The sequence below is a fragment of the Ahaetulla prasina genome, chromosome 1 (assembly GCF_028640845.1).
Source record: "Ahaetulla prasina isolate Xishuangbanna chromosome 1, ASM2864084v1, whole genome shotgun sequence".
Lineage (NCBI taxonomy): Eukaryota > Metazoa > Chordata > Lepidosauria > Squamata > Colubridae > Ahaetulla > Ahaetulla prasina.
In genome coordinates, this window is record NC_080539.1 from 303,833,948 (window position 1) to 303,851,242 (window position 17,295).

General features: G+C 36.8%; 1 protein-coding gene across 1 annotated transcript in view; it reads left to right on the plus strand.

Annotated features, from left to right (window-relative positions):
* LOC131187594 (cytosolic phospholipase A2 epsilon-like) overlaps positions 1 to 17,295 on the plus strand; it is a 60,954-nt gene that overhangs the window by 19,044 nt on the left and 24,615 nt on the right. Inside the window, exons 3-8 of the mRNA XM_058162020.1 lie at positions 5,669 to 5,805; positions 8,364 to 8,495; positions 10,197 to 10,237; positions 10,946 to 10,988; positions 13,892 to 13,955; positions 16,082 to 16,239. Coding sequence (XP_058018003.1) covers positions 5,669 to 5,805; positions 8,364 to 8,495; positions 10,197 to 10,237; positions 10,946 to 10,988; positions 13,892 to 13,955; positions 16,082 to 16,239 — 575 coding nt within the window. The remainder of the gene's footprint in view (positions 1 to 5,668; positions 5,806 to 8,363; positions 8,496 to 10,196; positions 10,238 to 10,945; positions 10,989 to 13,891; positions 13,956 to 16,081; positions 16,240 to 17,295) is intronic.

Genomic DNA, 17,295 nt, shown 5'->3' on the forward strand with positions numbered 1-17,295 from the left:
TTGTCTTTGATCAATCACTAAGTCGGTCAAAACTACCTTTATACAAAGACTTACCATTTCTTTGCTTACCTTAGAAGTGATACCTTGTGATTCTACTTGGGGAATGCTACTTTTCAATTCCTGTGGTAGTTGGAAATTACAAGATTGATTGGATTCATCTATTACTTACCATAAATTATGTAAGATGATCTTGATCATTTCTTGCTCCTCAACTCAGGAGCAAAAAATATTCCTCCCTACATCCTACCTACTTGTCCCTACCTATCTTCCCTTCTCATGAATAAACAGTGAATGAAAATTAAGTTTGCTTCCCTTGCACAAATACGTAACAAATAATAAGTTGCATCTTTCTTTTGTGATAGAATAATGTTAGGATTGAAATGAAAAGGAGTGGTGAGTTTTACAAGTTTTAATTGGACAAGAAAAGAACCTGGGTACAGAAATGGAAGGGAGCACTTTGGTTATATAGCAAATGTATTTCTTTAGTCAGGATATGGAGATGAAGTTCACCAAAGTGATGCGGTGGCAGGTAATCCATAGGAGCCCTGGTGACACAATGGTTAAAGTACAGTATCACAGGCAAACTCTTCTCATAGCTAGGAATTTGATTCTGACTAATTCAAGGTTGACTCAGCCTTCCACTCTTCTGAAATCAGTAAAATCAGGACCTAGATGATTGAGGGCAATATGCAAATAATGCTTCTACATTGCAAACCACCTAGAGAGTACTGTACATTGCTATGTGGTGGTATATAATCCTAAATGCTAATGCTATTGCTATCTTCAGATTTAACTCAAGTTGGTTTGAAATACTTCAAAGAGGAGTTCTATTTCCTAGTTAGCTGCAACAACAACAACAAGTTTTCTGCCACTCAGTTGGCAAAACATATGATTTCAAAAAAACCCACACAAGCTTGAAGACTGCACTCTCTGGATTTAATGATAGCCAAAAACTAGCTCCTTCTAAAGGCACATAACATCATCATGCTGGTTACAACAATGGCCACAACAATAAGAAAAGAAAAGAAAAGAAAAGAATAGAATAGAATAGAATAGAATAGAATAGAATAGAATAGAATAGAATAGAATAGAATAGAATAGAATTCTTTGTTGGCCAAGTGGGATTGGACACACAAGGAATTTGTCTTGGTGCATATGCTCTCGGTGTACATAAAAGAAAAGATACATTCATCAAGAATCGTAAGGTACAACACTTAATGATAGTCATAGGGAAACAGTCAATATAAATCTTAAGGATACCAGCAACAAGGTTACAATCATTCAGTCATAAGTGGAAGGAGATGGGTGATGGGAACGATGAAAAGATTAATAGTAGTGCAGACTTGGTAACTAGTGTGACAGTGTTGAAGGAATTATTTGTTTAGCAGAGTGATGGCATTTGGGAAAAAACTGTCCTTGTGTCTAGTTCTTCTGGTGTGTAGTGCTCTATACCGTCGTTTTGAGGGTAGGAGTTGAAACAGTTTATGTCCAGGATGTGAGGGGTCTGTAAATATTTTCACAGCCCTCTTTTTGACTCGTGCAATATACAGGTCCTCAGTGGAAGGCAGGTTGGTAGTAATTGTTTTTTCTGCAGTTCTAATTCTCCTCTGAAGTCTTTGTCTGTCTTTTTGGGTTGCAGAACCAAACCAGACAGTTATAGAGGTGCAGATGACAGACTCAATAATTCCTCTGTAGAACTGTATCAGCAGCTCCTTGGGCAGTTTGAGCTTTCTGAGTTGGTGCAGAAAGAACATTCTTTGTTGTGCTTTTTTGATGACATTTTTGATGTTGGGTGTCCATTTTAGGTCGTGAGATATGGTAGAACCTAGAAATTTGAAGGTCTCTACTGTTGATACTGTGTTGTCTAGTATTGTAAGAGGTGGGTAGTATGGGAGGGTTTCTCTTAAAATCAATCACCATTTCTACGGTTTTGAGTGTGTTCAGTTCCAGATTGTTCCGGTCACACCACGAGGCTAGTTGTTCAATCTCCCGTTTGTATCCGGATTCATCATTGTCTATAAGTGTATTGAATCAAATTTATTATAGTTCTCTTCAGTCATTAGGACAAAAGATCTTCCTTCTCCAGATGCTTTGCTTGGGATAGGTTTTACTTAAGCCCTAGTTTTATGTGCTTCATACAATTAAATTCCTTTCAAACACATATATTTAGTTATTCCGAAATAGTCTTGGTATTTTGTTGACTTTTTGTTAGAAAAGATAGAAATACAGTAATTTGAAATTTTAATCCTGAGGCTCCATTGTGGCTCTTACGGACAACAATAGGCACATGGATTCTTCTTTTACTGCTCTACCTACTTATTTCCTTTTTGAAACTTAAAAATACCCTTGTCCTTTCTTTTCTCCCCCAATTTTTCATGGAGATACACATTGGTTCTTGGGAAACTTCATCTGTAGAATAAGGATGCTGTGGTGTATATTTTGTGAAAGGATGAACACTTACCTGAAAACCGTTTTGTGCTTAGGACATCCTCTAAAATGTCATTTGTTCCTATTGGCTCAAGACATTTGGCAGATTCCTGAGAGCTTAGTGATTGCAACAATTATACTTCCTTGGTGGTAACTGAATTCTACTATTAGGGATTAGCATAATATATATCCTTCTTCTGATTCTTGGCCTACATACTTCAGTTTACCCACTGCAACTCTAAACCTGGGTGGTGAGGAAACAAAGAATTCCATGTGATCAGACTTGATTAAGGAATGACACATAATTAGGAAACAGAGATGACACAATATTAAAAGTGAGCTGTGGAGGCAGATGGCTGGACAGGTTGTACTTGTAGGATCTCAACAGGATCGATTATTAACCTGGTTGAAAAGTGAGAAAGAATGTACTCATATTTCATCTCAGAAGTTTATTTGATTTTTTCATTCCTCCCACCTTTCTTTTCAGGATATGGCAAAACCAGTTTGCTTTCGCACCTGCCTTTTAAATCTAGATCTTAATCTATAGGTCTATTTGGAAATATGGTGCATCTTATTTTTTCTAGGTATCTTGGCAATATCATAGGACCCTTTCCCCAACCAACAAGAATCACTTGGTAGTGAAATGGAAAGTTCCTAAATTTGATAAAAGCAAATAAATAAATATTTTCCTTAACCCTTTGACATACGGGACTTTTTCTCCCTATCAATCTGCTGAACCTTGCTTCTGAAACTACTCACATTTGATTTGTGGATAGAACATCCATCATATATACACACAGATATTGTGGCTGATTCATGGATTTTATATTGGATTTCACTTCTACTGTTTAGGCTGATATATCCATAAGCTGATGACCCATTCAAACATTCTGGAGTGTCAGCATTTTTATTATTTTTTAGAATTATATAACAACTTCAAGAGTTCAGGGAAGTGAATGTGGTGTTCTGTGACTTGAGACTATCAGAACTTTTTCTGCCCACTAAAATTTTCCTTCCTCTGGGTATCAATCGTTCAACATGGTTATTGCTTGCCTGTGAGTGATGTATCCACTGCTTCTAGATTCCTTTCCAGGTTCTCTATCTCTAACCAAGTTCGTGCTTAGTCACAGTCATGTAGGGCTGACAAATGGATGAAAGATTAGACATGCAGAGAGATTTCTCATGTTAAGAAATAACTTAGTAATAGCTCTCCATATAAATCTTCTGGAGTAGATAGAAATTGGCACTCATGCTCCAAATTCAGCTAATTCTAGAATGTCAGATTGGGTTTTTCATGGTGATACAAATTGTGTTACATTGTTTTTAGCATGTCACCAAGTATGATAGGGCTTTTCATATCGAAATTCGAGCAAGTTTAATTTCTCTGTTGGGTTAGTATAAAATGGGTGAAAACAAAGGCGCCTCATAATCAGCCTGCCAGCATGTGGAATTCCATGATGTATTAAAAATCCTAATTCAAATTAGTATGAGTTTTATCACCAACTTTTTGATTACTCCATTTTAAAAAAAATGTCCATGTCAGGTGGAAGGAACCAGAAAGGGCATGATGAACTGATCAGATCAGTATATCTTTTTGATGGTCATCTAGAGAGAGGAAACTTGCCAGACTGAAGCACACACTGCACAAGTACTAGGAGGTAAATACTGCAAAGTTTAGGGAGGGTCTCCTTTCAGCCTCTTGCTCCCCACAAAGGACTCAAGGCTATTCAGTTTCATTCTTTTCAACGAGTGTTAGATTCCACCATGGTCCCCTAAGAAAATAGAGCTATTATGAGGTATGACAAAAGGATTGTCATCTGAATGTTTTAGCTTTTGTGTTTCCGGTTATGCAGCACAATTAAGCCCCAGCCTTGCCAGTAGGAGTGATAATTAGCACCTTGTTTAATAGTCTTAGTTAAATGTCTGTGAACCAGTATAAGCCACTCAGCCTCTTGCATTCTATTGCTCAAGAAAGATCCTAAGTTGTGATGGTAATTTATGTGCATAAACGAGTATCTTTCTATAGGGGATATGAACTATCCCTACCTGACATATGGGAAAAACTTCTGTCTATCGTATAAAGTCTGAGAAGACTAGTGTCCATTTTGCATATCCATGCAAGTGTGTTTTAATTTTCTACTTGTTATATATATTTTAAAATAGCTCTTCAACCTTACAAATATTAAGTTTATCATGCCGAGTATTAAAAATGTTGAGTCCCTATCCTTAATATCTATTTTATTTTGTTCTATCCAAGAAGACTGTATGCAAACATTCTTGTTTGAAAACACAAGAGCTTGCTTAGGCATCTGGTCTCTTGTATTCACATTTAGTTGTGCTTTAATTTATAAGCACTGAAGGTTCTTAGCACCTTAGTTTAAGAATCCCTTTTTTGTTATTGTTCCAGAAATAAGAGCTAGGTACATGGACAACTTTACTAATTTATGTGTCTTCTTCTCAGATTAATTTAAAGCAAAATTATTCATGAGGATAGAAGTAGGCGTTTGCTTGATTACAAAGCCAAATCCAGCCATTTATCTCACAACAACTTACTGTAAAGTAGCCAAAGCATAAAGCTGACCCAATTTTAAAAGATGCCACTCAAAGGATAAATAGAATAGTATAACTTTGCTTGTGTGAGTAGGCCTGAAAGAAAAGTTATACTACTCCCCCTGGTGTACAGTAGCATCCCTGCTTATACTTCTTCCTTTTCTTTTTGTATAATTTTGATATTATATTTGATTTATTTTCTGGGTGGATTTATTTGAGCGGGGTTGCTTTGTGATGTTTGTTAGCTATCCAGAGCCTCTGGGAATAGGCATGGCATTGAAACAAAACAAAACAAAATAAAAATACACATGCAAGTTGTACTTACATGAACAAAGAAATTTGGAAATTCTGAATCGTGTTCCTACATATTTTGGATCATGAATCCCCTACGAAAATGTCCAACTAGAGTACGTTTCTATTCTAGATTGGTTCATTACCCCAAGGAAGTTCATAATTATTGTTCTGAAATCTACTAATAATGGATTTTAAATCCATATATCATGGACTAGCCATGTCTGTCCTGTCTCTGCTGACTCCAAACCCTTTTTCTCCCGCTATCCTCTATTTAAATCTACGATTGGGTCAACTGACGTGACTAAACAACTTTACATATTGAGAAACTGATATAACTTTGTATATAATGATGACACATTGCTGCATTATTAGTAAAATTCCATGTCTTTTGGTACAGTAACCCAGTCTGACTGCTATGTGAGTTTATACTTACCTACCGCTTCAGTGAAAAGGATGAAGACACAGACCATCAAAGATTCTAAGGATCCCGTGTGGAATGAAACTTTTCACTTCAGAATTCAGAACAAAGTAAAGGTAAGTAGCTGGGTTCTAACACATTTAGAAGGTACCAAGTGTGACAGGCTCTCCTTGTTTGGGTGGGGAACGTCAAGATGGTAGCTATTTGTGTGCAATTGAAACCTTGCCCCCTTTTATCTCTGACACATTTAAGAAAGGGTTGGGCTTTGGTCATGGGATCAAGACTGTCATATTGATCTTTACACCCCTGTCCTCTCCAATCAGATATCATTGAAGGTCCAATTTCTATGAGGAAATGCTCAGGTGTTTTGGGGGGAAGTATAAAAGGATACTCAATATACAAATAATAATGTAGAGAGAGTAAAACTATGAAATGAGACTAGTTTTGAAAAAAAATGTGCCTGATTGCATACTTTTAGAATAATATCTCCCAATATTTCAAGTTCTGCTTGCTGTTCAACCGTCACGTCAAGTAACCATAAAACTAGAGCAAACAAACAAAAGGACTGTGAATCAATCCATTCAACAAGAGATGAATTACCAACAGTATTCAAGAATCAGACCTCAGGCAAGAGACAATGCAACAGTGGAAATTTGGCATTTTGTTTCCCTTGTTTCCTCACAACAAACAACAATGAAACACACACCTGATGTCTCTCATTCATCTTTCAAGCATTTCAAACAGTATTTGAAAATACCCAAACTGTACGGTGCATTGATTTGCAAGATTTTCTCTATTGCCTCCACATGTCTGTTCAAGCACAACAGCTTTACTCCACTAATAGACACAGTGGGAGAGTTCTCTATGCAAATCTACAGAGACCAAAACATCTGGAAAAAAACCCTCAAGGCAGACTAGGCCTAACTTCTCCTCATAACATAAGAAACGTTTGTTCCCTGGATGGATAGCAGTTCTGGATAAACTGCCAGGAATAACTGGGAATTGGGCAGAAAACAAACAAATAAAGTCTTGCTCCTTTTGCATTTTTAAAAAGTTTAATGGAAAGCTCTACAAATCCATAGGGATTTCCATATTTAATTTCATGTTAATAAAATAGAACTTTTCTATGACTACACGGCAGTATATGCAATAGGACCTGGAGCTACTTGGCTGTTTCACCTGGATTCACCTGGATTCCTACAATAACTCACATCTTGTCATTTTTTTGGCAAGCAAATCCTGTTTGGTGGAGAAAGCTATTATTGTTTGTCAGATTGTAGAAACAATAACGATAAATATTTATGTAGTCAGGATCTGTTAGAAGATCCTGTTATTATTATTAGAAATAATAATAATTAAAAAAAACAAAGTCACCTACCGGAGTCATGGTTGCGCAGTGGTTAGAATGCAGTATTGCAGGCTAATTTATTGCTCGCTGCCAGTTCAATTCTGACTGGCTCAAGATTGATTCAGCCTTCCATTAGTTTGAGGTCGGTAAAATGAGGACCCAGATTGTTGGGGGCTGTATACTGTAAACCGCTTAGAAAGGGCTGTAAAGCACTATGAAGCAGTATATCAATCAATCAGAATAGAGCTGGTAGGGACTTTGGAGGTCTTCTAGTCCAACCCCCTGCTAAAGCAGGAGACCCTATACCATTCCAGACAGGTGGCTGTCCAGTGTTTTCTTAAAAACCTCCAGTAATGAAGCACCTACAACTTCTGAAGGCAAGCTGTTCCACTGGTTAATCTCAATGTTATGAAGTTTCTCCTTAAAATAATAGAAAATATTTGTTGCTCGGGTTTTAGATTTTAGCAGTGGTTTTCTCTTCAAGCTTGTTTTAATTTAGTTTCTGAACATTTTGTTACCAGACTAGGTAACATCATCAGCAGGATTTTTTTTGTCTTATTCTCTTTCACTTATGAATGTCTTGTGTGCCACTGTAGTCAGTTGGTCGTGTGTTTAGTTGTTCGTTTGAAGCTGTATTTAAATTCTGAGCAACCAATTGGTTTTCTTATTGATTGGTCATTATACGTAAGAAACCAGACCATTCAAATGACCAATAATGTATAAGCTAAGGAGAATAAGACAAGAAAATCCTGCTGATATATCACCTAGTCTGATAATGAAACATTCAGAAACTAAATTGAAACAAGCTTGGAGAGCAAACCCCTGCTAAAAGTTTCTCCTTAATTCCAGGTTGCTTCTCTCCTTAGTTTCCATTCATTGTTTCTTGTCTGGTGCTTTGTAAAATAAATAGATTGCCTCTTCTTTGTGAAAGCCACTCAAATACAGGAATACTGCTATCATGTCACCCCTAATTCTTCTTTTCTCTAGACTAGCCATACCCAATTCCTGAAAATGTTCTTCAAATGTTTTTGTCTCCGCCCTTTAATCATCTTAGTTACTCTTCTTTGCACTTTTCCAAAGTCTCAATGCTATTGCTAAGTGCTAAGCTAAGCTAAGCTATTGCTACGTACTAATAGAACTAATTGCCAAGTGTTATTGCCACGTGCTATTGTTACATACAGTATAATTGTGCCATTATTTTTGCAAAGGAATGTTCACTCCTTTATTGCCTAACAACAAATGAAACATCAAGGGGGGAAAACAGGCAGAATGCGAGCCTAAGTCATGGATAGAATTCTGAAGTTCTTTTTGTTGTTCTTTCTCCAGAATATTTTAGAATTTAATGTCTATGATGAAGACAAAATTACAGAAGATGACCACCTCCTGACAGTCATGTTTGATGTATCTAAAATCCAACTTGGAGAAATCCTTCCCCTGAGCTTTCAGCTGAATCCAAAGGTGACTGCTAAACTTAACAAGCCTGCTTCTTCCACTTAATGGAAAAGACCTATTTCTCTCGATTTTCACAACATTCTCACTCTGCTAATGTGGATATTAAAAGTGGATATTTAGTCTGCATAAGATAGTATTTTTCATATAAAATATGTAACCTATGAGCTGCAGCTAGTCAACCAATAGTTTTTGGGATTTTTTTGTGGGCTAAAAAGTCTTTGAGTTTGTCCAATGTAGGAAAGATTCTCGATTTTTCAAGGGAAGAACTTCTCTTTAGTGATGACAGTTAAAACATTACTGAAAAGCCCACATGGGTTTTCCCTGGAATTTAATAGAAGCATGGGAAGTGAGGGTAGCTACAGGTCATCAGACAGATGATGGAACAATGAGAACAAGACATTCAAATAAAACCAGTAACATCATACTTTTTTTTTTTTTGAAACTGAAATACTTTTGCCACTTAATGAGAAGGAAGGACTCACTGGAGAAGAACCTAATGCTGGGAAAGATTGAGGGCAAAAGAAGAAGGGGATGACAGAGAACGAGGTGGCTGGATGGAGTCATTGAAGCAGTAGGCGTGAGCTTAAATGGACTCCAGAGGATGGTAGAGGACAGGACCATCATACTTTTTTTAAAATTTGAATTTATATCCCGCCCTTCACCGAAAACTCAGGGCGGCTTACATTGTGTAAGGCAATAGTCTCATCCTATTTGTATATTTATATACAAAGTCAACATATTGCCCCCCCAACAATCTGGGTCCTCATTTTACCTACCTTATAAAGGATGGAAGGCTGAGTCAACCTTGGGCCTGGTGGGATTCGAGCCTGCAGTAATTTTAATTGCAGGCAGCTGTGTGTTAATAACAGGCTGCCACTTCCCAGCCCTACTTAACTTATAAATACTCATAAATAAAATATTTTTACAGCAGTCAAAATGAGGACTGATAGAAGATAAATGCAGGATTTTCTCTAATAAAAGAAAAACTCAGGAGATTTTTCTCCACCTTATCACTAATGCGAGCCGTGTCCATTCTCCTTTAAATATTTCGGTCTGGAGTTGAGATGTTTTAGGCAAATCAGGCATATGGACACCAATGTCACTCCAAAGCGATAGCCACATGAATAGCCTTTAAATTAAGACAGATTAATTTAAAAAAACCTCATTTTCCCCAATTATTTCCATTTCTTTTTTCATTTTGGGCAGCAGATCCTTTATGAGGAGCCTAGGCACAAAGATGAGACAAGTAATAACACATGCGCTACAATATCTTTGTGCAAAATATACAAATGGGGTGCAAATTGGATGTTTTTATTTGATTTGCTGTGATGTCTGTAACATCCCTGTGGCTTCTACTGGATGCCTTTGGTTTGAAGTCTGTCATATTAAAAAATACGAGAAATATTTGTTTTGTTTTCACCTTTCTACTTCCAGGCATATAGATCACTCTATCTGTAAAAAATATTCAGTAAATATTGTACATAAGAAACAACACATTACCTTGTTCAGTTATATTGGTTTCCCTGAATTAGTCATCTATATTTAACTTGTGGGTGTTGGAGGCAGTGGTATTAGTGGGGAAAAGATCTGGTTGCATTGCATGTTCCTACAAAGAAACCTTATATAAGCATTAAAAGGACTTATTTCTAAAGGAATGTGCAGAAATGTATAAAAATATGAAACATTGTATTTATTTTATATTTTCAGGGCAAGGAGGAACTAGAAGTTGAATTCACAATGGAAAGCAGGTAAGAGCAAAAACTGTAAGGGGAACCATAAAAGAGAATTGACAGCATAGACAGCTTGCTTTAGACCAGGGATGGCCAAACTTGGCCCCTTGAAGAGCGGTGGACTTCAACTCCCAGAATTCCCCAGCCAGCAACTTGCTCATATTTATAGCTCATGCTGGTTGGGGAATTCTGGGAGTTGAAGTCCACCGCTCTTCAAGGGGCCAAGTTTGGGCACCCCTGCTTTAGACCTTACCTATTACTGTCAATATGCATCCAGATTTAACTCATCTGGCAATAATAGAAGAGTATCATTTTCCTCAGTGATCATAGCAGTTCTAGCAGCCCTTTCATCTTGCTTCCATTTTCTCTGGAAAGAAGAGCATATAAAGACTTGTCCATGAAACCATCAAGAGTTTATCTTAATTGCAAGAGACTTTATCTAACCAGTTTTCCCAATCTGGAATTTCCAGCTGTGATGAGATTGTAATTCCTGAATTCTTAAAGTTATACCAGTAATTTCAACACAGCTTTTGACCTAAGCCCAGATACTGCTTGATGGAGACAGTGAGACCATGTTTCTCCTCATGAAGTCCGATGAATATCTAGTTTAAGCACTATGGAGCTATGGAGTTGATGCATGGCAGCTTACAAGCATGTCAGAAGGAATATTGTTCCTGCTTGTTAAAACATTGACTGAAATAATGTGTATTTTTTCTCCCTTTTCAGCCCTGATGTTCCAGAAAAAATTCTTACCAATGGAGTCTTAGTGGTAATTTTGCTATTTTACTTTAGCTCTTGAATTGAATAGCTGGTGAAGGGAAGGGTCTTAAACTGAGGATGTTCAGCTTCTGCCCATCTTAACATTCCTCTGGGTGATTGGGTAGAAATTGTTCACCTGGACAATTTACTGAAACACTTGTCTTGAAACATGCCTGGGCTAGAAGAGTCATATACCAGATCTTCCCCAATCTGAGGGCTAGAAAACAGCATGTATTTGTACTGCATTAATTTTTTTTATATTGGTAAGAGAACTGCTATCAAGAAATTGCACTCATATCAAGCTTTGCCTCCCAACATATTCTATGCACTTGTACATTATAAAAAATACACTGTTAGTTCATAAATATTTGCTTATGATAGCCTGTTCTAAGGCTTAAATAGATCAGGGCAAGAAATTGTACTACAAAGTCTGGATGAACATTTTTTTCTATTGCTCAAAAGATAATAGCTAGCTGGAAAATTGAGCAATGTGTTGCCATGTGTGGTTATACAATCTTGTATTCAGGAGGAATGATACGGGAAATAACAACAGCCCCCATATAAAAGATAATAGTGTCACAATGAAAAAAATCCTAAATTCTATATTTGGTGTGATTAGCTGAATTAGAACTAGAATATAAAATTGTACTTCTCCAAATTTATCAAGCAAAATGGTAAACAGTAAAAAAAAAAGGCAGGGAGCAAAGCATGCACACAAGAGTAAAAAACAAAAAACTAACATTAAAAAAATAAGATGAATCAAACATTAAATCCAGTCTGACTGGAATGGGCCAGACATTCTCTCTCAGCCCAGCCCAACTCGCAGGGTTGTTGTGGGGAATATGGCAGGAGGTAGAAAGAGTATTATGTATGTGCACCACTTTGAGTTACCTATAAAGTAATAATAAGGGATAAAAAAATCTAAATAATAATAATAATGATGATAATGATAATGGTACATTTTTAAATATTCAGTTGATTGAGTTTCATGTTTAATGCATAAAAGAGATAGTAGTAATAATAATAATAATAATTATTATTATTATTATTTTTTCTTTCTTATTGACAACTGTTAAGTCTGGGGTGTCATGTGACAGGTGCCTGTTGCTCTGGGACTTCGGAATCCAGACAGGCACCTGCCACATAATACCAGGAATTAACAGTTGTCGATAAGAAAGACAAAACACGTCTGGATAGTGGATGTGGCAGTGCCTAGAGACAGCAGAAGAGAAGAGAAAATAACAAAATACAAAGACCAACAAATAGAGATAGAACAACTATGGCAAATGCAAGCAAGGGTCGTATCAATAGTAATAGGCGCCTTGGGTGCAATCCCAAAACAACTGGAGCACCACTTGAACACCATAGGGATTGACAAATTTGTCATTAGTCAATTGCAAAAGGCGGTTTTACTTGGAATTGCTTCTATCTTGCGCTGATATCTGTAATATTGTCAAACATCCAGATTTGCCTATCCCAGGTCCTTGGTAAGGACTCGATAGGCAGACAAAAATGCCAAACCCAGTCTGAACATCTGGCTGACTGTATAATGATCAATAACAACAACAACAATAATAATAATAGACCGAGTTTCATATTTAATGAATAAAAGAGATAATAATAATAACCCGTATCAACCATTAGCACCAGTCAATGGTATTTGTGATGCATTTTTGAATGTTCAGTTGACTGAGTTTCATGTTTAATGAATTAAGTAAATAAATAAATAAATAAAAACATATAAATTAGGGTACTTGGATACTGAAATGATTCAAATTGTCCCACAATGAATAAAAATGAGTAACTGAGTGGATTAAAATGGATAATTGAAAAATGATTTGCAAGTTGAGCCCCCCCACTTCTGAAAATATAAAATCCAGGAATCTCCTTCTGTCTCTATTATTTGCAAGACATGTGGGTACTTTGGAAGACAGAAAACAAGCAGGTGAGCCAGACATACTTTTAGATTTATTTATTTTTATTTATTTAATCAAATTTTTATACCTATATATATCTCCCGAAGGACTCAGGGCGGTTTACAGCCTGATAAAAACACAAGAATAAATAAACGGTAAAAACAGTATTTAAAAAACTTATTGAATTAGGCCAAATTTAAAATTATAATTAAAATAATAAAAACCCCATTTAAAAGCTAAATTTAAAAATTAAAATTAAAATCCTAGGCCAGTCCTGCGCAGATAAATAGGTGTGTCTTAAGCTCGTGGCGAAAGGTTCGAAGGTCAGGAAGTTGGCGGAGTCCTGGGGGAAGTTCATTCCAGAGAGTGGGAGCCCCCACAGAGAAGGCCCTTCCCCTGGGTGTCGCCAGCCGGCACTGCCTGGCGGACGGCACCCTAAGGAGTCCCTCTCTGTGAGAGCGTACGGGTCGGTGGGAGGCAATCGGTGGCACTGGCGGTCCCGTAAGTAACCCGGCCCTATGCCATGGAGCGCTTTAAAGATAGTAACCAAAACCTTGAAGCGCATGTTGTAGTATCTGATCCTACAGTTTCATGGCTGGGGGAAGGAGAAACAAGGCTATGTTAGCCTTTCACACCTACTAGGGCTGCTTATTACTGTGGAAAGATTTACTCAAATAGTTGTAAATTTAAATTCTAACTTAGAAAATCCAAGCCAGAAGCATATCTTGCAATCTGGAAACAAATGGAAATTGACTAGAGAGTAGAAAGGGAAAAGTTTTTTTAAAAAATCAAAATGCCTTCATATGCTTCATTTGTACATATTGTTAGCACAGTGCTTATAAATAAATTCAGTGCTTAGGGCCTGATGTCTTATGCACCATGTAAATTTCATGTCATTCTGCATAATAGACTCATGGGATAAAAGTATAAAAATGTAACTTTGCCCTATACAACATCTTTTATTATTGCATTTTTTAAAATAACAAATCTTATACAGTCTCGTGAAGTTGCCTGTTTAGAAGTTCAAGTGAATGGGGGAAGAAGAAAAGGTATCTTATCAGGTAAATTGCAATTTTTGATTTTTATATTATGCAAAAAGGACCGATTAGTATTTTATTTTTCTCTCTGCAAGCTGTTCCCTTCACGATTCATACTGAACTGCTATAAACTTATGGAATGTTCAAAAACATTTTAATTACATTAGTAACATTCCAGAAAAGTAAAATGTTGATAAACAGTGCATCTTCTCTGAGCAAAATTCAGAATTAATTTGGATTAAATGGGGAAAAAAGGCATGCCTGAAACCTAGCAAAGAGGGATTTTGACTTTTATTAGAAAGTGTTGACAAACTCAACAATTTTGGGCCTTATCATTCAAAGCATTTTGGATAATTGCTGAATTGAACCCATAATTAATACATTTTGTCATTTTTGCAATTTATTTTAGACACCCCTTCTCCATTTAATTTTAAATGTAAATTTTTATAGGCCTCTATAAGACAGTTGACTATATTAAATCTAGAAAGATTTTTCTGCTGATGGATGGGATCAGAAAAAGGACAATTATTTTCCCATGACAATCCCATGACAGTACATTTTCAGAAGTACTATAATACATATATAAAAATATGCCAATATATGTCTCAATTTATTTTTATCTATTTCTACAATGGGACAGCTTTATTAAAATTGATTTATTTGGATTTAAATACACAGCTGAAGTCTTAAAAAATGCATATAACATTTATCTAACAGTTGCAATCATGTCCATTAAAATAGTGAAATAGTTACTACATTTCTGAAAGGAAAGTAAATGTTGTTATTCCTAATAGTAGAGAGGAGGGATCTACTCTAAGTTTATGTACTGAATGTATGGTACAGATGAAATACAGAAATGTAAAGTAAGATTCATAGCTTACTTACAAGATTCATCAGAGACATATGAAACAATATCAAATCTATTCATTGTGAACTGTGGCCTATCCTAAGCTTCACAGAACTTTTTGAGTTTGTGTTTGTACCATCCAACATTTAGCAAAACTCGCTATAAACTCCCCACAGTGGGGTGTTGCATATGGTTGTGCAGATTTGGTGAAATCTATCAAAAAAGACCAGATCGGTATCTGTCTCTTTTTTATCACTCCTTCCCAAAGATGTTATAAAGAATTGATTTCGTAAAAATGCAATAAGTATGTAACATCCAGTGAAATGTAATACCCTGTTCGATTTGTACTGCCAAGTAGTTACAATATGCTATTTAATTGCATCCTAATATAGCAAACATTCTGGATAATTCACGTTTTGAGAAAAAAAAAACATTCTTGTTGCACCCTAGAACTCTTGTTGAACTCTGTTACTTAAGACAGGGACAATATTCACCTTACCTTTTCAGAAGTATAGTTTCCTTGCATATTCTAATCTGGCAATAAAATGAGAGAATCTGGAGCGGCCTATGAAAATTAGATGCCCGAAGCAAAGGATCACATGACATCTCCTTCCTCTTGGCAATTGTATGTCACTTCAATACCAGAGCAATATCCTTCAATATTCCTCCGGGGGGGGAGGGGCTGGGAGGACATTAAAGCTGACATTACAGTCAGCTTCCATATATGTCATCTTACTCTATCTTATAGCAATAGCTAATTGTGAAAGTAGTTATTTATTCCTTGTTAATTCATCGCTGTTTTCAGTATCTAGATTTGGTTTGTTACATTGTCTCTCATTTTGCATGGTTTCATATCCTTCATATTCTAAAGGGATCCCTAAGATGTTGTGCTGGAATTGACATACCAAGAGAATATAAATTTGATTTATTCTGCTCTCCAATCTAATGATTGAATCAAGTGACCAGGGAATGAAGTTCTACTCACAGAAAGAAGTTGGGTGGGGGATTAATTTCCTTGGTTCTTGTTAAGTTCTGTACTTCCTAAAAAGCTTTAAGTAGTCTTCAAATAGTATGGAGTTGGGACTGGGGATTAAAGGGGGAATTTACAAAAATCTTTTCTCTTGTCTTCCTTCCTTCCTTCCTTCCTTCCTTCCTTCCTTCCTTCCTTCCTTCCTTCCTTCCTTCCTTCCTTCCTTCCTAGAAATTTTTCATTAATCAAGGAATCTAAATGGCATTTTCAATGTTTGTGCATATTTTCATATGTTCATTAATTAATCTCAATCTTGTTTTGTCTTTCATTTAGAAAAAACTTTTACTCTTTCGGTGGAGGGATCCTATGAAGAAGCTCAAAATCTCTCTTTAGGTTACTGGCTTTGCCCTGCTTCTCCTGCTAAATTTCACTACATCAAATACAATCAATCAGACCTTAACATTGAATTGCCAAGAAGACAGTTCTGTGCAGTAAGTTGCTTGTTTCCATACTCATAATCTGCCTATTTAAGAGTGTGTTGCATAGCTGTGTCTCCACAACTTTGTTGGTCCAGGGAGGCCTCCAGTAGCTAAGCAACCTCTGCTTCAACTGCTGCTTCAGGGGAAACTTTGTAAATAAACTCTTGCACCTTGATACTGTTCCCAATCCTGACTGCTGGATTTAAGGCACAATTTAGTGTCTTTAAGGCCAGTACCTATTTATACTCCACCCCATACAACAAAGCAGACATGGCAATTTTGAGGTAGGATTGGGACAGTGGTTGGAGCATCATTTTTTTGTACAGTCTCATTGGAGGGAATGGAAGTAAGAGGCATGGTGGCTCAGTGGCTTAGTGACTCTGGAGATGGTTTCAGCTCTGCAGTTCGAGCCCAAGCATTTCACAGCAGGATGAGCTCCTGTCACTTAACCTTCTGTCCATCTAACAGTTCAAAAGCATGTTCTATGAAAATAGATAGATAGGTACCACTTTGGTGGGGAGAGGAGCTGGTGCTCTGTGCATGCAGTCAGATTCCTGATGGCTCTCAACCTTCCTTGTTGTGGTGCCCACTTGCCAAGCAGCTCCAGGAAAGGGGGGCTGGGTGATGCTTCAGGAAGAACCACACTTTCTCTTTGGTGTAAAGCCAGCTTGCCCTCCGGTGTTGTACTTTGGAAAGCACGTAAGTGTGTCCCATAACAGGGCTGGTACCTTGGAAAGCCAAACTACTACTCTACAATTGCATTGTCATCTTCTGGATACTGTAACAATGCCATATGATGATGAGGGTACATTTGCGATGCATTTTTGAATGTTCAGTTGACTGAGTTTCATGTTTAATGAATGAAGTAAATAATAATAGGAAGGGCATATTGGTCAATTTCTTGGCATCTGTGATGAGAATACTTATCAGTCAGTACAAATGTGACTTTGGGGTTGGGTGGAAATGCCTTACAATTCTTAGTAGTTTGATGGTAGGGACCAAACATTTGGGCTGAGCAATGGACTGCCATCAAAGAACACTTATTAGTAGTCAATCTAGAACTTCCAA